General features: G+C 42.4%; 3 protein-coding genes across 5 annotated transcripts in view; 2 read left to right on the forward strand and 1 right to left on the reverse strand.

Annotated features, from left to right (window-relative positions):
* Window positions 1–211: 211 nt before the first annotated feature.
* LOC141343954 (butyrophilin subfamily 1 member A1-like) lies at window positions 212–15,225 on the forward strand. 2 transcript variants are annotated; one of them, XM_073848658.1, is made up of 8 exons: window positions 212–276; window positions 409–468; window positions 862–1,215; window positions 1,330–1,599; window positions 1,679–1,786; window positions 2,250–2,291; window positions 2,636–2,674; window positions 14,425–15,225. In XM_073848658.1, the coding sequence occupies exons 1-8, from the start codon at window positions 225–227 to the stop codon at window positions 14,514–14,516; spliced, it is 1,017 nt and encodes a 338-aa protein (XP_073704759.1). In that variant the 5' UTR covers window positions 212–224; the 3' UTR covers window positions 14,517–15,225. The 2 variants fall into 2 exon arrangements, with proteins under 2 accessions (XP_073704759.1, XP_073704767.1); XM_073848666.1 differs by lacking the exon at window positions 1,679–1,786.
* Window positions 15,226–17,072: 1,847 nt separating this feature from the next.
* On the forward strand, window positions 17,073–20,312 carry pde6ga (phosphodiesterase 6G, cGMP-specific, rod, gamma, paralog a). Its single transcript, XM_073848677.1, has 4 exons — window positions 17,073–17,136; window positions 18,871–19,062; window positions 19,151–19,191; window positions 19,726–20,312. Exons 2-4 carry the CDS (start codon window positions 18,920–18,922, stop codon window positions 19,800–19,802), a joined length of 261 nt encoding a protein of 86 aa, XP_073704778.1. The 5' UTR covers window positions 17,073–17,136; window positions 18,871–18,919; the 3' UTR covers window positions 19,803–20,312.
* A 235-nt stretch (window positions 20,313–20,547) lies between these two features.
* tspan10 (tetraspanin 10) overlaps window positions 20,548–24,251 on the reverse strand; it is an 8,348-nt gene continuing 4,644 nt past the window's right edge. The window contains exons 3-4 of one of the 2 annotated variants that reach the window (XR_012356802.1): window positions 20,920–22,754; window positions 20,548–20,880 (exon numbers count right to left, since the gene is read on the reverse strand). Coding sequence is in view for 1 of the 2 variants with exons in the window: in XM_073848690.1 (XP_073704791.1) it covers window positions 22,424–22,754 (331 nt within the window). In the remaining variant the exon portion in view is untranslated. Of the gene's footprint in view, window positions 22,755–24,251 lie in introns of both variants that reach the window. The other variant, XM_073848690.1, reaches the window with a different exon arrangement.

Raw genomic sequence — 24,251 nt, forward strand, 5'->3', positions numbered from 1 at the left:
CAGAGATGTGTTTACCTCACTTAACCAGTTAATTAAACTATTCAGAACCTGCAAATTGGTTTACACTTAAATCACACCTTTCTAATGCCATTTATAAACCCTAGTCAAAGCCTGAAGATGTTAATTTCAGATTAATTATTTGGTATAGTATGATGGGAGGGACTATGTTATCACAGTTGTTTAGTGATAAGACAAATTCATTTCAGTCCAGGAATGATCTCCGTATGATCTCTCATATCATCGTATTTATTCACACTCATGAGAACAGTGTTGAAGGTAAGAATTAAGAAATATATGGTTAGGACTGACAAAGATTTACTCAGGATTTAGATTTGCTGGGTATGTTTTATGTTTAAAAAAGAACATATGCATGTTAACACACCATTTGACATGTTTTCTCGTCTTCAGAGATGAAGTTAATTTGTTTGACCCTCTTGATTATTAGTGGAGCTACAGATTCAAGTTCAGGTAATTATTTGAAGGGCTGAAGTGTGTGTTTATGTGTAAAAGAAAGAGGGAAGTTGATTTAATAAGTAACTAATGTAAGGGACAATGTACAATCAACTGGTCATTGTCTAACTGTAAAGATTAGTTTTGCAGTAATAATGGTTCATTGTGCATTATCCTTTTTGCATGTACAAATATTGCAAAAAACGTAACAAATAATCAAATCCATAAGTGCAAACAGTGAGATTTTAGCTTAAGAGCGTAAGTGCTTTAACATGCTTTTTTAGGAAAAGTATAACACAAGACACATGACTGAGAAAGAAGATAAGAGTTCTAAAGTGTATTTTACTGTTGTACGAACAAAAAAACCTTTATGGCATTTAGTTTAGTCCTGCTTTCTTTCTTTTGTATCAGAGCAGTATGCAGTAGTGGGAGCTGTAGATCCTGTGTTTGCTGTAGCTGGTGAAGATGTGATTCTGCCCTGTTCAGTCAAACCCAACATCAGTGTTGTGGACATGAGAGTGGAGTGGTTTAGACTTGATCTGAAAGACTCACAACTAGTGCATCTCTATGAGGATCATGAAGACAGAAACACAGATCAGATTCAGTCCTTCAATAGAAGAACAAAACTGATTCATCAAGATCTACAGAGAGGACACGTATCACTCAAACTCTTATCAGTCCGAGTCTCTGATGAAGGACTTTATAAGTGTTTTATTCAGTCCAAATCCTGGAAAGATGATGCCACTGTTAATGTTAAAGTTGAAGGTAAGTAACCGTTGGATGTTTTTATATATGCACTGAAATGCTGGTTAAAAATGACCAAAAACAACAACAGCAAAACAAATTCACACAATGCATGTTCTTCTTGTTGGTCTGTAGTTATAGGGCGTCCTCCAGTGATCACTGTAGATGGGTTTGATGATTCAGGAGGGCTTCATCTACAGTGTGAATCTGAAGGTTGGTATCCTGAACCTGATCTTGAGTGGCTGGACAGTGAAGGAGTCAGTTTGAGATTACAAACTACAGAGAAAGAGAGAAATGCAGACAGATTCAGTGTGAAAAACACAGTCATTGTACATGAGAGTGGCAAGATTCACTGCAGAGTCAAACTGAGACATCACATGCTGGAGACACTGATTATCACCACAAGTAAGTACTGACACGCTTTTATAACATCTTTATGGTTATTTGATACAGATGGTTAGAAGATGGATGTTTTATTTTACAGATGATATGTTTAATCTTTGGAGGACATCAGCCATCTTGTTTTCGGTTATAGTTGTGGTCTGCGGTTTTACTGTAATACTGCTAGCTGTGTTTATTCACAAATACAGAGGTAAAAGGGTCCTGTGTTTAAGCTTGGGTGGTGGTGCTTTGTTTCTAGAAGTCAAAGTTTTTATTTCACTATTCATTTCAATTCTATTTTCATCTACAAAATAGTTAATAAATAGACATTGTGTATTTAAATACTTTTTCACATGAGGGAAAGTGTATATCTTAGCAGCTCATTATTTCTGGTGAGCCAAATGTTTTTGCCATTTGAATTATGTCTTATATTCTTTAATATTTATATTAATTTGTCTATGAGTTATGAGATACTGATATAATTGCACTGTTCTTCAGAATGCAATTAATTAATAAATTATTTGATCTAAAAACATCAACACAGTGTAACTACAACTTTTTAGCATGAAATAAAAAAATAATAAAAAGGTAATTGCGAAAAAATGTCAACGCCCATATTGATGTTATATACTTAATGTTGTTTTGTCCTTATTCTTTTTTTTTTTTTTTTTCAGAACACAATAAACTACAGACTGAAAACAGGAGAATAAAACATGGTCAGTTTTGCAGTGAGTGGTTCTTTACCTCCACGTCATGTATTAAAATCATCTGCACACCTAGTTGTGGATTATCCCTTAATTGACAATGAACTGCTTTGGCCTGTAAAACAATTGACACAGTTTCAATTTGTTTATGAATAAAATGAGATTGGTTTGATTTTATAGCAGTTTAGACATCATGGATGCATGCACATGTATTTAAATTATTCATTTTCTATGAGATTTACATGTAATGGTTGTACATTTTAACACATCTAGTGATATTTATTATTTGCAGCTGACTATCAAAAATTATATCATTTCACTGTTCTTTCATCTTGTCTTTATTTTTTATTTTTTAGAACTTGTTGAACTTTTGCAGATTCAGAAGATACCAAAAGGTGAGTTTGTTTTAGTTTGCAAAAAAACGTCTCAGGTTACGTATGTAACCTTAGTTCCCTGAGGGAACGAGACGCCGCGTCAGGAACGCTATGGGGAACGCCATTGGCGGGCAGCACTCTGAATCATGTCTACAACCAATGAACGACGGGAGTGACGTCACAGGCGCGGTGACGTCATCGACCAGGAAGTATAAAGCACGTGCGTTTGATACGTAACCTGAGACGTTCCCTTCCGGGAACTCGAGCCGCGTCAGGAACGCTATGGGGAAGGAGACTACCAACGCCCCCATAATTTCCAACCCCTGCGCAGTGTCTGCTCAACCAGGGTGGAAAAGAAAGAGCCCTTGTCTAGCATTACGTGGACAAGAAGGCCCTGTAGTCCTCGGCCCTCGGGCACACGAGGAATGGTAGTCATCCTCTGTCTGGTCGCCAGCCAGACCGAGAGGTACTCCTCGGCCCTCAGGCACACGAGGAGCCTTAGTCCTTTGTCTGGGAGTAGCCAGAACAAGAGGGACCGCAATAACCACTGTATAGTATTCACGGACAGATGGTGAAGGTAGTCCTCGGTCCTCAGACCCACGAGGACAGTGCACTCGACCTCAAGAGTGCTCCTCGGCCCTCAGGCTCACGAGGAGAAGGTAGTCCTTTGTCTGGGGTTCCGCCAGAACAAGAGGGACTCAAGAGCTCGGCCTGGAACTCCGCCAGGGCACGAGGGGAATAAGCCATTGTCTAGCATTACGCGGACAAGAGGGCACTGTAATCCTCGGCCCTCAGGCTCACGAGGAAGACAGTAAGGGCCTCTGCCTGGTAGCCAGCCAGCGCAGGAGGCACTCCTCGGCCCTCAGGCACACGAGGAGTCTTAGTCCTTGGTCTGGGAGAAGCCAGAACCAGAGGGACCGAAATACACTCGGTCTGGTAGTCTTGCCAGAACACGAGGGGAATAAGCCATTGTCTAGCATTCCGTGGACAAGAGGGCTGTATGGTTCTCGGCCCTCAGGCACACGAGAACAAAGTAGACCTCTGCCTGGTCGCCAGCCAGTGCGAGAGGCACCCCTCGGGCTCACGAGGAGTCTTAGTCCTTTGTCTGGGGTTCCGCCAGAACAAGAGGGACCGAAAAGCTCGGCCTGGTAAGCCTACCAGGGCGCGAGAGTATGAGCCTTTGTCTAGTATTCCACGGACAAAAGGCAGTCTGATCCTCGGCCCTCAGGCTCACGAGGATGCAGGGACACTCCTCGGCCCTCAGGCACACGAGGAGCGTCATGGCGAAGAACGACTTCTCTTCTTTCTGCAGAAAGAATGCGCCTTGAGAAGTCTCCTCCTGGCTAGGGAGGTGGCTGACTCTCTTGGACCTAGTCTCGCTAAGTCGAGAGAACAGCGGAGCCTGGAGCGGCTCTGAGGTCGAGTTCGTAAAACCTGACAAACGTCAGGGGCGAGGACCAACCCGCAACATTGCAGATGTCCTGGATGGGGACACCTGCTGTCAGAGCTTTCGAGGCAGACAGACCTTGAGTGGAGTGAGCCTTGAGTCCCAACGGAGATGGGAGACCAGAGGACTCGTAAGCAGTAGAAATGGCATCGATGATCCATCTACTAATTGTAGGCATTGTAGCCGGGCTCCCCCTCTTTGGGGGGCCGTAACAGACGAACAGTTGCTCTGTTCTACGCCACATGGCAGCTCTGTGGACGTAGGCGTCTAAGGCTCTGACTGGGCACATGCAGTTTAACTTCCTGTGATTTGGCTCCACGAATGGAGGAGGATAAAACTCTTGTAGCGTTATTGGCTGTGGCGCTAGGGAAGGGACCTTTGGGACATACCCGACTCTCGGGTAAAGAAAAGCTTTGGCCATCCCTGGGGCAAGGTCGATATGAGAAGGGGCCACCGAAAGGGCCTGCAGGTCCCCAACTCTCTTCAGAGAGGTGAGAGCTAACAGAAGCGCTGTCTTAATGGTGAGCATGCGATCTGTAATCTCCTCTATGGGCTCAAATGGAGGCTTGCATAGAGCTTCTAGCACCACAGCTAGGTCCCACGTAGGAACCCTCGGTTTCACTCAAGGCCTCAACCTGAGTGCACTGCGGAGGAAACGACTGACCAAGGGATCTCTGCCCACTGAGAGGCCACCGTGAGGGGCATGGTAGGCACTTATAGCCACCACGTACACCATCAGTGTGGAGTGAGCTAGCCCTGCGGAATGACGAGTTTGTAGGAACTCCAGCACTGTACCAACCTGGCAGTTAACTGGGTCTAAGTGGCGTTCGCGACACCATCTAACAAACAAGTTCCACTTAAGGCCATAAAGTTTCCTCGTAGAGGGAGCTCTGGATTGGAGAAGGGTCTCAACAACCTCGGTTGAGAGACCCGCTCCTATGAGTTGTGCCCCCTCAGGGGCCACACCCATAACCTCCACCTCTCTGGGTGGGGGTGGCAGATTGCGCCCCCAGCCTGAGATAGGAGGTCCCTCCTGACGGGAATCTCCCATGGAGAGCCGTCGAGGAGAGAGATTAGGTCCGAGAACCACACCCGGGCCGGCCAGTACGGGGCTACGAGTAGCAGCCGCACTTGAAACCGACGGACCCTTTCCAGAACTCCCGGGAGCAGAGCGATCGGGGGAAAGGCGTACAGACGAAGCCTCGGCCACGTCTGTACCATGGCATCCAGTCCGAGAGGAGCTGGAGGAACTAGAGAGTACCAGAGGGGACATTGCGATGTCTCTCGAGTCGCAAAGAGGTCCACCTGAGCCTGGCCGAACACTCTCCAGATCTGCTTCACCACCTCTGGGTGAAGCATCCGTTCCCCGGGCCTCGGCCCCTGCCTCGACAGGACGTCTGCTCCCACATTCAGATGTCCAGGAATGTGGACTGCTCTCAGGGAGAGAAGCTTTCCTTGAGACCATAGGAGTATCCGGTACGCCAGCTTGTACAAGGGGCGCGAGCGGAGTCCTCCTTGATGGTTTATGTAATAAACCACCGCAGTGCTGTCTGTACGGACCAGCACGTGACGGTTTCTCAGGTCTGGAAGGAAATACTTGAGGGCCTGGAATACGGCCAGCATCTCTAGGCAATTTATGTGCCAGGAGAGATGGTGATCGCTCCACAGGCCTTGGGCTGAGCGGCCACTTATGACCGCCCCCCATCCGCCCCCCAACTCTTTCATGTGAGCGAGAACAACATCTCGATGTTGAACCGCTAACTGCTCCGAACTGGCTAGGATCAGCCAGTCGTCGATGTAATTGAGTATGCGGATGCCCTGGAGTCGCAGTGGAGCCAGAGCAGCATCCACACACTTCGTGAAAGTGCGGGGTGAGAGAGCTAGGCCGAAAAGAAGTACTCTGTATTGGTAAGCTTCGCGCCTGAAAGCGAACCTGAGAAACTTCCTGTGTTGAAGAAGGATGGAGACGTGGAAATACGCGTCTTTTAGATCTATCGTGACAAACCAGTCCTCGGACTTGATTTGTGACACGACCTGCTTGACTGTAAGCATTCTGAACTTCAGTTTTCTGACTGAGCGGTTTAGAAGCCTGAGATCTAAGATGGGCCTGAAGCCCTCCATCCTTCTTCGGAACAATGAAGTACCAGCTGTAGAACCCGGATTCCCTGTCTTGAGGAGGGACCACCTCGATGGCCTCCTTCCTCAGAAGAGTTTCTACTTCCTGTTCCATTACCAGACCCTGCTCGGGGTTTACTAGAGTTGGAAATACCCCGCTGAAAGGCGGTGGCTTGGCGCCGAACTGAATGGAGTAGCCTTTCTCTACAGTACGCAGGACCCACATAGAAACATTCGGCAGTAGTTTCCACGCTGCCAGAAAGTTTACTAGGGGAACCAGCCTCTCGAGACTGGCTTCTGGATTTATCTGAGGAACTAATTCGGAGACCTGTAACAGCGAACTGGCAGGATGCTCCTGAACTAGCTCCTCTGAAGACCCCCGCGGGGGTTGCGAACTCTCCAGGGCCGCTACGTTTCTGGGCGGAACAGCTAGAGAATGATGTTCGCGGGAGATTGAGGGAAACCCCACAGCCCCGATCATGACAGTACCCCCTCCCTACGGAACGGCTTCCAGACGTTCCCAAAGTCTGGAGGGAGGAGGTACGGAGGAAGGCAAGTCAGGGGGAGGGATGGCGGGCCAGGGCCGTGCAGCGGAGGCACGCGAGCAGGCCTTGCCACCAGCGGAGCCTCAGCGGACGCCGCCGCGTTAGGCACGGAAATAGCGGACACCGCCGCATCAGGCACGGAGATAGCGGACGTGGCCGCGTCAGGCACGGAGAAAGCGGATGTTGCCGCGTCAGGGACAGGACGCGCAGCCGCCTCAGCGCCAGGAACAGAACGCGCGGCCGCCTCAGCGCCAGGAACAGGACGCGCAGCCGCCTCAGCGCCAGGAACAGGACGCACAGCCGCCTCAGCGCCAGGAACAGGACGCGCAGCCGCCTCAGCGCCAGGGACAAGACGCGCAGCCGCCTCAGCGTCAGGGACAGGACGCGCAGCCGCCTCAGCGTCAGGGACAGGGATGGCGGTTGTCGCCACCTCCCCGCGAAAGAGCGTCTCCACCCCCTCCGCAAAGCAGGGGCGCTTCCGCGCAGTCTCGGCACTGCGGGTGTCCATCGCCGCCAGGCAGACGTAGATGAACTCGAACCGAGTAGCCGACGCCGCCTTGAAGGACATCCCCTCTGTGTCAGGAACCGAGCGGGTGGTTGCTGCCCCCTCAAAAAAAATTCTCCCCGCTGGACCCATCATTGATGTCTGCATTCTGTCACATTATACAAAGGAGGTCTGGGTCCAAATGCAGGTGAGAATGGATTTTAATATAAATAAACACAAATAAACAAACAAAAAAGGCCAACACGGCACAAACTAAGAACTAGAACACAAAATAAACCAGAGCCAGAACATAATCAAAGGTCAGGGAATCTCAGAACACAAAAACAAACCGGACACGAGACAATGCAGACATGAATGCAGAGTGAGTAGTGAAGATACTTATAGTCCTGATGGTGAACAGATGTGGGTGATTAGTGCTGATGACAAGGACAGGTGAACAATCAAGGGAGTGCAGTGCAGGAACAGCGACCTCAGGTGGCTGAGGGAAACCCCACAGCCCCGATCATGACAGCCGCGGGCGTCAAACGCACGTGCTTTATACTTCCTGGTCGATGACATCACCGCGTCTGTGACGTCACTCCCGTCATTCATTGGTTGTAGACATGATTCAGAGTGCTGCCCGCCAATGGCGTTCCCCATAGCGTTCCTGACGCGGCTCGAGTTCCCGGAAGGGAAAAATGAATTAATACACAGTACATACTGTATTTGATTTCACATATAAATAAAATTCATTATAGCTTATTAGGAGATATGTAAACTGATATTGATTTAGCTCGTCTTCAAGTGGTGGATAGTGTTAAAAATCTCATTGTTGATAAATTTTGTTATGAACCCTTTATAAGTTGATACTTGAAATATGCTCAAATGTTTAAAAAGTATGTTTTTGATGATCTGTGGTAAGATTAGTACAAAGAGTTTTGAAAATATAAAATTTCCTGTCAGAACAATAACAAATATTTAGAGACAGACATTGCTTTTTGCAAAAAAGATAAATAAATCATACAGTGTGTTTTGCTATCATACTGTAAAATATGTTCTGATAATGAGAATTATTTACTTATTTTCTATAATAATAGCTTTCTATTAATAAACACTGCTGCATGAATGATATTTTTGTAATAAGCACATTTGTAGTGCATCAAAATACATACATGATATTGTTTATTTTGTCAAATGTAATTGTAATATAGCATAGATCTAGCATTACATCACATTATTTTTGCTTAACAAGTCAGTCTTTATAGATAATATGTCTGCTGTGTTAACCAAATCAAATTTCTAAACTGTAATAAAAGGTGAGATTTGCAACTATATTGCTCATGATGTGCCTTGAACATTAAGTTTATTAAAAAGTAATTGTCCCTATGCATAATCTTCATTATTGTTTATAATGCTGTAAAGTAACAAGGTCTCTAACTAGATAAAACGTCTAAGGTTACGTATGTAACCCTGGTTCCCTGAGGACAGGGAACGAGACGCTGCGTCCTGGTGAACACTTTGGAACTGCCTTCAGCTCTACCGGTTCTGAAGCTCTTATAGAACAACAACAATGAACTTGACATTGGCGGGCACCAGCCTATGACGTCATTAACAAGGCGCCTACCAGTATAAAAGGGCTGCTTGTGAATACATCAACCATCTTTTTGTCTGACGGAGACGTAAGTGGGGCCTGAAGCATGGCTACGAGACGCATCGTCTCGTTCCCTGTCCTCAGGGAACCAGGGTTACATACGTAACCTTAGACGTTCCCTTCCGGAGGGAACTCTACGCTGCATCCTGGTGGACACTTTGGGAACGTCAATACCAACACCGCCATGCTGAGGGATAAGTGATCAACTGACTCAATGAGGAGTCAAGAAGGAACATCATCCCCACTTCCAGCGAGAATCACTTGGGCCAGAGCCTGAGCCTGACCTACTAGGTCAGCTCAGAGCTTCGTCCGTCATAGCTAGCTTGGCTACCCAAGCACGGAACTCCTAAGAGTGGAGGTCTGATTCTCTAAGCGAGAGGAGACCTAACTACACTCACCGCTACAGAAAGTAATGAAGCTTACCACTAAGTCTTCATACTAAGCGGGGTTCTGAAGAGCGGAGGCTTCAGAAAGACTCTCTAAAGGAGATGGAGCCTGGCAACATTCTGTGCTTGCGGGGAAAACTCTTGAGAGTGGAGGTCCCATGACCTAACTATTCTCGACACTGGAGGTAATTCATGAGGCTGAAAGAGCCTAAGCAATAGAACCACCCAGGTGGAGTTTCTCAGTAGAATGGAGGCTTCAGCAAGAAGACTCTCTAAATGAGAGGAAGCCTAGCAACACTCAATCCTATGAACAGTGCTACCTGAAGTGGAGTTGGAAAAACCCAGGGGTTTTTAGAACCAAATCTAGAGGTAGGGAAACACCATATCACTATCCCAGGCGGCAGCAAAGCCTGGCAGCGGAGCTTCGGAGCTCTGTAAGAGTGGAGGTCTTAACATTAACCCTCTTGGTGAGGGGAGACCTGGCTACACTCACGCTTGAAAGTACTGGAAGCGGAGCTTCTGGAGAATGGAGGCTTCACAGAAGACTCTCTATAATGAGAGGAAGCCTGACAACGCTCAGTCCTATGGGAAGCTCTTAAGATTGGAGGTCTCAGTATGATGACCCTCTAAGTGAGGGGAGACCTGGCTACACTCAATGCTTGGAAGAAACAAGACTCACAGGAGAGCTCACATGCTGAAAGCAGGGCTCTATAGAGTAGAGGCTGCAAAATGAATCTCTGAAGAGAGAAAAGCCTGACAACACTCAGTCTTGGTGAGTGGTAGTATTAGCACTCCACCAAGGATAGTTAGCGAGGCCAGGAAGGGGCCTACCAGCTGTCATGACTTGAGAATGGGCCTAATAAGTGAGCTTTTTCAAAAGTCAGGGTCAAACGACTCTCACAGAGAGGAGACCTGATACACCATGCTACCAGAATGGAGTGGGAAAAACAGAGGTTTTTTAGAACCAACTCTAGAATGGGAACGGAGATACTGCGTAACCCATACCATGTAGGATTTTAGAAAAGAACCCTACCCTCAAGGGAGGATCTTTACCACTCATGTGGATTTCTGAAAGTGCCCAGAGACTTGCGTTTGCACTTACCACTTCATGTGGGTTTTAGGGAGTGCTCAAAGCTTTAGGTGAGTACACACCTAGCGTGGGAAACCATGTTTACGATGGTAGCAGTTGCTCACAAGAGGCCTTATTATTCACTGTAGAGAAGCTCAAGAGTGGAGGTCTCAAGATGATAACCCTCACTACGGGGAGACTTGGCTACACTCAACGCTAGGAAGTACCAAACTCACCTACGAGTCTACATATAGGACTCTGTAAAGTGGAGGCTTTATGGAATGAATCTCTAAGGAGAGAAAAAGCCCAACAACACTCGGCCTTGGCAGAGGAGCTCTTAGCTCAATACCAGGAATAGTTAGCGAGGCTCACCAGAGCCTACCAGCTAACATACTGTGAGAATGGGTCTAAAAATGAGCTCTAAGAGAGTGAAGGTCTAAATACAACAACTCTCAGAACGAGAGGAGACCTGAAACACTGTGCTACCGAGACAAAAGATGGGAGAAACCAAGGCTTTATCGAACGAAGGGACTGCGTAACCCATACCATAAGGATTTTAGAGAAGGACCCGACACTAAGGATGCTATGTGGATTTTAGGGAGTGCACATAGACTCGCATGTGTACTCACCACTCATGTGGGTTTTAGAAGGGGCTCAAAGCTCAGCGAGGGCCACCATACAATGTCTCATAACGGTAGCAAGGCTCACAAGTAGACCTACGTACTAGAAGTGGAGCTTAAGGAGAGCGGAGGCTTCAGCAAAAAGACTCTCTAAACGAGAGGCGGCCTGACAACGCTCAATCCTTAGGGAAAGAGCTCTCAGGAGTGGATATTTAGCCACGCTCAACACTAGAAGCAGTTGGTAAAGCTCACAGAGCCAACATAAACTACTTAAGTGGAGCTCCCAAGAGCAAAGGCTGCATTTAGATGATTTCTCAAATGAGAAAAAGGTCTAACAGCTCTCAGTCTAGACTGTAAGGAAGACGTGTGAGAGCAAAGGTCCTCAGCAAAACGCCACAGGTGTGAGGGGACCTAACAGCAGCACTTAAGAGTGAAGGCTTCAGCAGAAAGACTCTCTAAAATGAGAGGAGGCCTGATGACACTCATATCTAAAGCTTCAACACTAGAGGCAGTTAGTGAAGTTAAACAGCCTACATAAACTACCTGAGTGGAGCTCTACAGAGCGAAGGCTGCAGCTAGACGATTCTCACTGTGAGAAATACGTCTAACAGCTCTCAGTCTAGGCCATAGGGAAGACTGTGAGAGCAAGATCTTCATCATAACGCCACTACGCGAGAGGAGACCTAATCAGCAGCGCTTAAGAGTGGAGGCTTCAGCAGAAAGACTCTCTTTACCGAGAGGAGGCCTAACAACACTCGATCGATCTCGCTCTAAAAGGGGGGAAACTCCTAAGAGTGGAGGTCTCACTTGTATGAACACAATAGTCAAAGGGAAGGGACCTGACCACACTCAGCACCTAAAAAGCTATTAATTATGCAAAGCAAAAGATAAATCGTTTTAGTGGAGTTTAAGAGAGTGGAGGCTTCAGCAGAGCGATTCTCGACTCGAAGAGGCCTAGCAGCGCTCACCATGGCAGGAAAATCTAGGAGTGGAGGTCTAAAACAACACAACTCACTAAAAAGAGGGGAGACCTAACTACACTCAACCCCAGTATAGTAAATAAGGCTCCAGCAGAGCCTACATACTAAAATTACCATCTGGACAGAGCTTTAAGCGCCTATACAGAGTTCAACGAAAGGTCCAAGACAGGGCTTTCGCCAAGGAAGACCTGCTGCATTACGCCTAGTATAAATAGCGAGGCTCAAAGGAGCCTACAAGCTACTAGAACTGCCCATGATGGTACTGTGAGAAATCGGCCTAAATGTGAACCTCAAAGGGGTGGAAGTCTCAAAAATACAACTCTCAGCGAGAGGAGGCCTGAATAAAAACTACTCACAGGGGGGTTTACCAAACTTTCCTTCTCTAAAATTCAGAGCAGAGCCCTGGGGAGTGTGGGCTTAAGTGCACTGACTCAAATGAGAGGCAGCCTACAACACTCAACCCTAGGTTGCTTACACTGTCCTATTAGAAAGGGGTGGATATCTCAACCCAACCCTCCCGGCTTTAGGGGGCAGCCGTGACCTAATGGTTAGAGAGTCAGACTTGTAACCCAAAGGTTGCAGGTTCGAGTTTCAGGTCCGGCAGGGATTGTCGGTGGGGAAGGTGAATAACCAGCACTCTCTCCACCCTCAATACCACGACTGAGGTGAGTCCCTTGAGCAAGGCACCGTACCCCCAATTGCTCCCCGGGCGCTGCAGCAATGGCTGCCCACTGCTGTGTGCGTGTGTGTGTTCACTACAGTGTGTGCACTTGGATGAGTTAAATGCAGAGCACAAATTCCTACAATGGGTCACCATACTTGGCCTCACTTCACCTCCTTTCCTTTCCTTTCCTTTCTTTTACACTCAAATTAAAGAGCGGAGTCTCTACGCAGACTCTACCGCGGGACGAGGAGTCTGCCACACCCAGTAGGTGTGTAAACATGCATATGCAGGTATAAATTTGCCTAAACCAAGCTCAAAGCAGCGGAGGCTTCAAAGGATAACTCTCCAAAAAGAGAGGAAGCCTAACAATGCTTAACCCCTACAGGAGTTATACAAGTGGAGGTCTCGACACACTATCTCACAAATGAGGGGAGACCTGGCTACACTCATCACTCAGGGACAGTAGGGCTCAGTTATGGAGCCCAATACTAAGTCTCACCCAAGCGGAGCTGGTAGACAAACAAAACATACACACATATACACATATACACACCCATATATGTCACTTTGTGTACCGGGCCATCAGATTGAGCTTATCAATCTCATCATAGGCCTAGCCCCAGAGTCTTAGGAGGGGGAAAAAGGCAGGTGGCCAAACGAACGTGAGGGGAAAGGGAGAGGAGACCCTAGGTACCCGCTCCAGGCCTGCCACTGCGCCCGCGCTGGATCGTTTCCCTAAGATCCCCTCTCCAACGCAGCGCGTCATGTCTCCTCTGAGACCTACTCTTCTTGGAGGAGGGCCTCGAGTGGCCACACTAGCTGCCTGGCCCTGCCTCTGGCCCTCAGACCAGGGCGTGCCAGGCTTTCCCCTGCATTCGGGTGGGGGCGCGAACCGGTGAGGGATGTAGAGCGATCTAAATGCCGCTGAGCGCACCTTCGCCTCCCTGAATTTATCGACCACCGTCTCAATGGATGTGCCGAACAATTCGGAAGGTGAAACCGGCGCATCGAGGAGAAAGCGCTTCTCTTTCTCCCCGATGTCCGCCAGGTTCACCCACAGATGTCTCTCTGTGGCCACCAAGGCAGCCATGGCCCGGTCAACCGCGGTCGCAGTCTGCTTGGTTGCCCTCAGAGACAGATCAGTGGTGCGGCGCAGCTCAGTCACCACGTCAGGGGAAAGCCCCAGACCCCGGTCCAGATCTTTTAGTAGATCAGCCTGGTATGCCTGCATCACTGCCACCGTGTGCAGGGCGGCACCAGCCTGACCCACAGCCGCGTACGCCCTGCCGAGCCGCGTGGGGCAGATGAATGTCCCAATTCTCTCGAGAAAAGGGACAAACGAGAGCGAAGCTTCTTAAGAGAGAAGCTCTCACAGTGAACACACTCTGTTCCCTCAAGAACAGAGCGTGCATGCTCTTCCCCCAAACACATTACACAAAGGCTGTGTGCATCATCAGGTGTCAGACTTCTCTGACACGGATCCGCACACTTCCTGAACTGTTTTACTCTGGGAGTCGTCATTCTACTCACGCTTAGAACAAGAATTCTGAAGACAAAAAGATGGTTGATGTATTCACAAGCGCCCCTTTTATACTGGTAGGTGCCTTGTCAATGACATCATAGGCTGGCGCCGGCCAATTTCAAGTTCATTGTCATTGTTCTATAAGAGCTTCAGAACCGGTAACGCTGAAGGCAGTTCCCAAAGTGTCCACCAGGACGCGGCGTAGAGTTCCCTCAGGAAGGGAACAATACATTACTGTTATCTTATTATATTGCCATCTGTAAAACAGAAAGTTCAATATTTTAACAGTGAATGCAACTCTGGATGCTGATTCAGCTAATTCATCCCTCATTGTGCCTGAACATGGGAAAGAAGTGATACGTGACAAAACAGAACCATAAGAAGATGAATGGAAAATAAATTCATGAAACCAACCTTAATGATGACACTCAATTAGCTGAAAAGCCATATGAAAAGCAGTACTGAATTTTGACTGTTGAGGTTTGTGTAATAAATATCTATGAGGCAATACTTACAATGCATGTTTATGCCCTTCAGTAAGTTTACTTTGAGCATGTTAATGTTTTTAATAACACCTAAATGTGATGCTAAAATACAAAAAGTTTCTATTTTCTGTTTTCTAAAACTGAAATGAAGTTTTATTTTTATTCCTTGCCAGGTAGTGGCGCTAGCTACTTACTATTTAATTGGTAAACACCAACGCTTGAATCCAGTGTAGTTGGGCTCAAGTCATTGCTTGCTGTCTGTTTGAAACAATTCCTTATAGAGGTCTGATATTTCTTTGAAAATAAACAACCAAATATATGTCTTTTAGCCTCTAAAAAATCTTAAAAACACGGTACGTAAATTTTATTAAGGTATTTTAAAGCCCCACCTGCACATGTGTCAGAAAACACAGACAGCCAATTTGAGCTTCAACTGGGTCACATTAATCCGGTTATTATTAGATTTACTCATCAATATACTTTCATTTTTATTTTACTTTTATTCATTGTTGATGTATTATGTATGATGTATGATGTATGATGTTGTACATTGCATAATACTGTAACCGGTGATAAAACAGAAGAATAAACTAGATTTAGTGTATCTGTGATGAATATCTGATGGTGTTCTGAGTGGTTAATACTGTAGATGGTTACTAACTGCTGTAAATCAAAAGTCTGTGATAGTTTGGTCTCTATATGGCTTTGTCCCTGCTGCATTATTTTTCTATTTTTAAACTTGTTTTTTTTTTTTTTTTATCACTCAAGTACAAGCAATAGTATGATGCCTGCCTTAGCAAACACACATACACTCTTCAAAATAAAGGTGCTTTAAAGGAACACTTCATGCACTTTTTTTTGGAACTTCTCATTCTCCAACTCCCCCGAGTTAATAATTGTGTTTTACCGTTTTGAAATCCATTAAGCCATTCTCCTGTTCTGGCGATATCACTTTTAGCATAGCTTAGCATAGATCATTGAATCCTATTAGACCAATAGCATCGCGTTCAAAAATGACCAACGAGTTTCCATATTTGTTGTATTTAAAACTTGACTCTTCTGTAGTTATATCGTGTACTAAGACCGGTGGAAATGCAAAGCTGCGAGTTTCTAGGCTAATAAGATTAGGAACTACACTTCCATTCCAGCGTAAAAGTCAAGGAAGTTTGCTGTCGTAATATGGCTGAAGCAGGCGGAGTATTATCCGAAATGAGTTCCCAGCTAGTTTAGCATTTGCACATGTGCTGCGTGGTATTACTGCTCCTGCTTCGGCCTTATTACGGCAGCAAACTTCCTATGAGCCTATTTCCAAAAAAAGTGGAGTGTTCCTTTAAAAGGTTCTTCACAGCGAACCATTCAGTCAAAGGTTCTTTAAAGAACCATCTCTTTCTTACCTTTTTATAATCTCAAGAACCTTCTTTTGCCACAAAGAACCTTTTGTGAAACAGAAAGGTTCTTCAGATGTTAAAAATTCTTAATGGAACCATTTAGACAAAAAGTTCTTCTATGGCATCGTGAAGCACCTTTATTTTTAAGAGTGTAATTGTGATATGTCATTATATAGAATATTCCATTGTAGTTTATAAAATTAATTGTCTGGTGTGTGATGTGTAATTATTAAACAGACTTTATAGAACTTTTTATATAAACAAGCACCTATCCTGTTTTAGTCATTCATTTTTAGCTGTGTGAATGAACTGATACTGTAATTGAATTAGTGGCAGGGTTGACTGTCTGGTTGAAGAGGCATGCTAATCTATTCTCTGAATATATAGAGATGCAGAGATTATCTGACAGAGTGCTGATCACACTGAACAGAGGACTCACAGCACACACAGGTTGTATGGATGGGCGATTCATAAAAACGGTTGCATAAGTAGAACATGTTGATCAGGATCATCACCCTATGTGCGGTGTGTGAATATGTGAGCTGCTGAAGGTTATGTGTGCATAAATATGACTAATAGGCCTTTTGCTTTATCCATGTTTTAGTCAAACTCAGGCACTTTTAAAGTCATGCCATACCTTGAAAGATAATTTGTGCAACATTTATCAGTATTGCAATTCACAACTTAATGTTCTTTTTTTTAACAAACAAATATAGTTTTTAATTGCAGAATTTACAGTAATAACAAAGAGCATATGTAATTACATAAAATAAATTAATCATTTAAAAAATGCTAAATGGCTATATTTTTATAAACACAAACACAAACACAAATTCTTAATCCAAATGGACCAAACCCCATATGTCTAATTTGATTTTGCTTGAACTATGGAAAACAAACAGGATTAATCTTACACATGTCTCTGTACATATGGATGTTGCTTCCTGTTATTTTAGGGGGCTGATGACAGCTAGATTATTTTGGAAAGAGGAAGGACCATCATGTGCAGGGTTAATCATCTTATGATGCTTAGAACTTTATAAGAGCTGATGGGAGAGTGTGTGTGGACAGAGAGCCACATCCTGAAGACTCATCCACACTCAGAAACACAGACAAACAACCAGCAGGTGAGTACATCTGGTTAGAAAAAGCAAAACATGTAGGAAGGAAACTATTTGTAATATTTTTGTTAGGCTTAAATTTCCAGTTGTAGCTAATGGTTATACTGATATAATATGAATTATACATTTTTGCATATATATAAGCATATTTCTATTGGTTTATTGGTATGAGTTTCAACTATATATATATATATATATATATATATATATATATATATAAACTGGGAATTTTCAAGTGCTCTCCTAATTAAATTTTTCCCAGTTTCTTTAAATTTACAGTTTATAGTTATGTTTGAGTAAAACTCAATTTTTGCTTTATTCTGTAAACTACTGATGACATTTCTTCCAAATTGTAAATAAAAGTGTTGTCATTTAAAGCATTTAAAAAAAAAGACACATAACAAAAAGATGTCATGTTCTCAGACATATTATATTGATTATATTTTTGTTTTAACTTCAGACAAGTTAAGAAATCAATATTTGGTGGAATAACCCTGATTTTCAATAACAACAAATGAAAACATTTATTATTTTTGACTAATTGTCATTTTCTATGAAACAAAACTCTTTTTTTTTTAAATAAATGTTATGAGACCTTAATCTTAATAAAAAATTTTTTTTTTTTTTACAATTTTACTAGTGTGCAGGACATAACAAAGTAAACTGTGACATATTTTACCCAAGAAATTCTTCATACAGTGGACTACCAGTTAAATTTATGAAAAATTTTAGACCAAAATTTTTTATTTTACGCTTTGACCTGACCATGTTTTGTTAGCTTTCTATTAAAGTTAAATGACATTATCAAAATTAATTTGTTCTGACACCGTTTAACTCTGAGTTCCTTGTCATATTTTATTACCATTTTTTAAACTATAATATATAGAATAAAATGTGATAATGTGAGAAATTGTATGTATATCAAACAAAACATTTACTATAATAGGTGTGTAATGATAAAACAATTGATACATCGTTAAAAACAGAAAAGTATGATGTTATTTTTTTATTTGTTTGATGTTAGTGGAAAATTACTTTTAGAGTGGGTTTTTTCAGCTGATGAATGATAAAACATTAACAGTTAATCAGAATCCACTCCATTTTAAAAGAGCAAAAGCATTAAAATGTCATTTGAAGCTTATAAACAGTATGTCCACTGGTGTGGACACTTATAATGTTAATGTCATACAGTAGTTACCTCAGTTATCATTATTAGTGTGAACGGGTCTTTAATGTGATAAACTAAACCTACAGCATGTGAATTTGAGAAGAATTGACTACATTCATCTGCTAAAAATCACTAAAACAATTGATTTCAAACATTAAGCAAAATTGAATATTTAGTGAGGAGGAAAAATGTTGTGGCATTTGGGATGCAGGTAGACTCTTGCTTTGAAATTCAGACTTTTAAAGTCTGCCTTAATTGTCCAATCTGTTTCGGTCTAGTGTCTCCACTGTTTTGAACACTGTTTCCCGTACTACTTCACAGTAAACAAGCAATTAGCTCTTAGTTTGAGCTCATGAAAGGAAGAGTTTGACTTCAAGCACATTCTGCTTATTGTGCACTGACGTTTATCTAATGAGATTAATTGAGAAACCCTCTGGACAGCAGATTACAGAATCTCCTTCATTATCACATGTCTGAACACTGGGGGAAAAATGCAATGCAACTGGAAAATATTGTATATCCTCTAAAGATTAACAACAGATTAATTATCTCATCCCCTAAACCTCTCACAGATCATCAGTTCAGTGTGCAGTACTTGCTATTGGTTTCCGTCTTGTGAATATGGATGTCTCCAAGCCTAAAGCGAGCAGCAAGATTGCCACACGGGCCACGGCTCCTGGCAGTCCCCGAAAGGGTCCGCCTAAATTCAAACAGAGGTCAACACGGCAGTTCAAGAGCAAGCCACCCAAAAAGGGTGTCATTGGGTACAGATACTTTAAATGCTTTTATTTTTTAGATCTTTTATGGATTTGCATGTTGTGTCTGTGTTAATATTAATGTTGTTATTTTTAGATTTGGTGAAGATATTCCTGGAATGGAGGGATTGGGAACTGGTATGTACAATTTTTAGTCAAAACAATATTATATGTGACCTTGGACGACAAAACCAGTTATGAGTAGCATGGGTATATTTGTAGCAATAGCCAAAAATACATTGTATGGGGCAAAATGATACATTTTTCTTTTATGCCAAAAATCATTAGGATATTAAGTAAAGATCATGTTCTATGAAGATACTTTGTAAAGTTTCTTCCTACAATTGCTGATTAGTAATATGCATTTTTAAGAACTTAATTTGGACAGCTTTAAAGCCGATTTTCTCAGTATTTTTATTTTTTGCACCCTCAGATTCCACATTTTCAAATAGTTGTATTTCAGCCAAATCTGGCCTTATCCTAACAAACCATACATCAATGAAAGCTTATTTATTCTAATTCCAGACGATGTATAAATCTAAATTTAAAAAAAAAATTGACACTTATAACTGGTTTTGTAGTCCTGTGTCACATATAATACATATTATATACTCCTCATTATATATCTAAGTCATTTGAGATTATATCTAATCATATTTTTCTCTCTCACAGACTTTAATGTGATCTGTCCGTGGGAGGCGTACAGTCACCTAGAATTACATGAGTTGGCCCAGTATGGCATTATATGAGATCACTTCCTGTTCCTACATCCTACTGAACAACATCCTGCACCTTAATACATCTTTTAAATATTGCTATTAATATACAGCAATAATTTGTAGATGTTTGGTTAATTATATGGACATTTAATAATCAGCAATAATGAACGGAATACCTCTTCAAACTGAAATCTCCTGTAGAACTAGATTAATTTCACTCTGTCGCCAATGCTAAATTCAGATTACCTTTTCTTACTCTGTTTTTACTTATTTATTGTACGTGCTATAGTATTGTCATATTGACATGCAATGGACATTTTTAGGTGTCACTTCTTGCTTTTATAAGCTTTTACTTCCATATAACCCTGCAAATATCAGTGTACTAAGATTGCATTTTTTTTACAATGTTCAAAATGAGCTTGGGTTTTGCGGGGTCTCAGTGTCTGCCCATAGTGCGAGTACTGGGAGCAGCTCTCTGTGAGAGCCTGGCCCAGTTTCTTGGCCTTATGATGCTGGAAAACCATACGAGAATGAGCATCGACTCATATCACAGAAAGTGTTTGGACATAAAATAAAGTCTGATTATTTTCATACTTTTCAACAGTCTGAGTAGTTTCTCAACCTCTGGTCACTAACTGAAACATTATGCAGTCTGTAAACTTTAAAGCAAGATGAGGTTTTCATACATGCTTTTGAGCAAATAGAAACGATTAAAATTTCTCAGGGCCATTGCATTAGATAAAACAGCATAAATCCAAGTGTCCTTTGCAATTCATTAACATCTGCTTAAATTTATTGAAACCATTCACACAGAACGTGTTTTTGCATTTAAAGCATGAGACAAATGCTGCAATGAAAAAAAAAACAGAAGGTCTAAATAAATTGAACTTTTAACTTTCAGAACGCGAATCATGTGCGAGACACTGTGAAAAACACGAGACACAAGCGTAATCGCTTATGTTTAGATAAAGAACCAATGAAAAGGCAGAAACGACTTTTGCGTGAAAGGCTAATATGGATGTAAAATTTGGGCCAGTAACAAACTTTATGCAAATAAGCGAATGCACACGGAAGTGCCGCCAAAGAGAAATGATATTGGCTGCAAGTCCTTTAGTCCCTCAAGAGGGCGTCTGGGTTACATTCAAACATTTGCGCCAATAAACCGGATGTGTCGATACTCAGGTAAATTGCTTATAAAACATTACCAACAGAATAATCTAATAATAAACGTAGGAGTGAAACTGTTTGAGTAATATAAGTATTTTATTCTAGGTTTTTATAAGTAAGATTTCTTTATCTTATCTCTCTTTGTAACTAAAGAAATGACGATTTTGTTTAGAAGAGGAATAAAGTGATTTACGACGCGTTATCAATCGGCCATATTGGCGACACAAAACGTAAACAATGCCACTGAACCAAATAAAACTCGCAAATTTTGCTGATTAATGCTACTGAAAATGATCAAATATTGTCATGTTTTGGGCTGTACTAATGGGTCAGACCAGGAAAACCATTTGGCGTACTATAGACTAAAATCATAACAAATCAAGGAGAAGAGTACAAAAAGCTGTCTGAGGAGCAAAATGCCTTTGTGGTTGGCCAAACCAAACCAGGATTTCCAGGGCAAGAATCTTTACAATGTTCGTGTTTGGTCTTATCATTTCCAGTAAGGTAGGTAAAATAATTAGGCTAATATTTTTCTTAACACTGGTCACACGGATCTTTACCACCTATTAACTTTAGTTTGTCAAAACACTGCATCTGCAGTTTTCTTTAAAACATTAGCGAGCTTTCGGCTACCTTTTAGAGCCTATGGTTATGGAATCATCAGTTTACAGTAATATTTTTTTAATGCAACCCTTTCTTGAACACTTTTTTTAATGTTTTACATTGTACAAAATAAACATTTTATGAAGCTATGAGAGTACTTTTTGTGTGCAAAAAAAAAGAAAAAAAAACAGAAACAACAACTTTGGAATGCAGGAATGCATACAAATGCTTAGTGTTACTCCCATGAACATGCGTCGAAGACTGACACGAAAGAGTAGAAACTGTTGAATAAAGTCATTATTTTTGTTTTCTTTGTACACCAAAAATTCTTGTAGCTTCATAAAATTACAGTTGAACCATCTCACATGGACTATTTTAACGATGTCCTTGCTCTTTTTCTGGCCCTAGATTGTGATGGTTGCGTTGCTGTCTATGCAGGGTCAGAAAGCTCTCGGATTTCATCAAAAATATCTTCATTTGTGTTCTGAAGATAAACGAAGGTCTTACAGGATTGGAACGACATGAGGGTGAGTAATTAATGACAGAATTTGATCTGATAATGTACCTGTTGTGTTGCGTTATAAATTACGCTTTGAGACATTTCGGAACAACAAACAAAATCATGTTTGCTAGGTACAACCTTCGTATTTGTGAGTATTGTACTTTTGACCAGCTTGACTATTTATGAAAACATTTACAAACCCATTAAATCCTTGCAATGCCTTTAAGATTTTACATGCTATATAAAATTCCTAGACTGATTGTCTCCAGAATAAACAACTTAACATCTCCAGATGTCATATGCAGTGAATTCATTCAATCCAGGCTGGTTCATAACCCCCATGGTACAATATCCTGTTATTAAAAGCATCTGAATCCATTTATTGCAGTGATTGTAAGTATGCATCATGCTGAGCTCTGCTCCACTGTATCTTCTGCAGCAGACGGGTTGTTATGAACAGAGTGAGTATCTGGACCCCCAGCAGAATGATGACTCCCGTAACAATCACTCCGCTGTGTTGCTCAATCCAGCGTGAGATGCTGCCCAGACAGCCGCCCAGGAAGATTACGCTCTGGGCAGAGAACTCGTCCAGCTGTTGGGCACCCACTCCACACTGGGTGTTCCACACCGTCCCGTTCTCTAGGGGGTCTATGCAGCATGAGGGGGGCACTCCGCACGCCTGCACCCCTGGAGCCGAACAGTTGAAATACCTGTGCCAGAGAAATGGATACTGGTGAGACACACTCAGATGTGTTTAGTTCAGGGTAGTTCAAGTGTGTGATTTATTATTGCAAATTGTTAAACATAATTGCAAAAACAAGTATATTTTTTATTCTCTGAAGGAATTAGTGAGTGATCATTTATTTATAATGTTGGGGTGCATGCTTTGGCATTGCAATTTGGTTGCTAAGGTGTTCTGACTGGTGTTTAGCATGTTGTTGTGTGGTTTCTAGGTGTTTGTTTACTAGCTGAAGCCAAAAGAGATAATTTTAAAACTTGCTGTCATGCTAGGATGCTGTCATGTTGTTGCTAAGAGGTGCTGAGTGTTTTTAGAGCATTTCTATGGCATTGTTGTTTACTAGTCCAAGTATCTCTGATATTTGGTCTCTAGATGTAAGTCAGGCTTTCCTTCAGTATAAATTCACAGGATTTCACTGTTTTTTGTTGTTGTTGTTGTTGTTGTTGTTGTTGTTGTTGTTGTTGTTGTTGTTGTTGTTGTTGTTTTTGTCATCCCACAAGGGTAAAGAGTTAATACGTGCGAAATCTGTGTATTAAAGACATACATTCACAAACTTATTTATTAGACAAACCTCTTTGTTTTGATTTTAATAGTAAAAACAGAACTTAGTGTTAATATAACTCTAATAATTGTATAATTAATATACACTATATAGCCAAAAGTATTGGGACACCCCCTTCTAATGAAAAGGTTTGACTACTTTGGTAATTTCCATGAGTACAAAAATTAATGTTTAAGCATGTAATGATATTCTAGGGAATTGTGTGTTTCTAATTATGTAGCAACAGTTTGGACAGGACCCTTTTCTATTCTAACATGGCAATCCCTTTGTGTATAAGGCAAGGTTAATAGAGAAATGATTGATTCAGTCAGTGTGGAAGAACTTGACTGGTCTGCATAAAGCCAAGTCCTAGCTAAACACCTCTGGTGTGACTTTAAATGCAACCTTGAGCCAAAAACTCATCACCAAACACCAATGACTTGTAAATACACTATATGGACAAAAGTATTGGAACACCCCCTTCTTTAGAACCGAAAAAGGCACTTCTGAAACTGTGTCAACAGCATAATTCATGCATTTCCATCTCTGTTGCACCAGTTTTGGAAGTGTCTAAAATGACTGTACCCTTATGTACTAGTCATGGTGTTTGGTGATAAGTTTTTGGCTCAACGTCTGCATTTAAAGTCACACCAGAGGTGTTTAGCTAGGACTTGGCTTTATGCAGACCAGTCAAGTTCTTCCACACTGACTGAATCAATCATTTCTTTTTGAACCTTGCCTAATACACAGAGGCATAGTCATGTCATAACAGAAAAAGGGTCCTGTCCAAACTGTTGCTATACAATGAGAAGCACACAATTCCCTAGAATATCATCATCAAAGAGAATGGGAAGTGTGTCCAAACTTTTGACTGGTAGTTATATATATATATATATAACTGTTTAAAATGAACATATATATATATAT

The sequence above is a fragment of the Garra rufa genome, chromosome 1 (genome assembly GCF_049309525.1).
Source record: "Garra rufa chromosome 1, GarRuf1.0, whole genome shotgun sequence".
NCBI classification, from domain to species: Eukaryota; Metazoa; Chordata; class Actinopteri; order Cypriniformes; family Cyprinidae; genus Garra; species Garra rufa.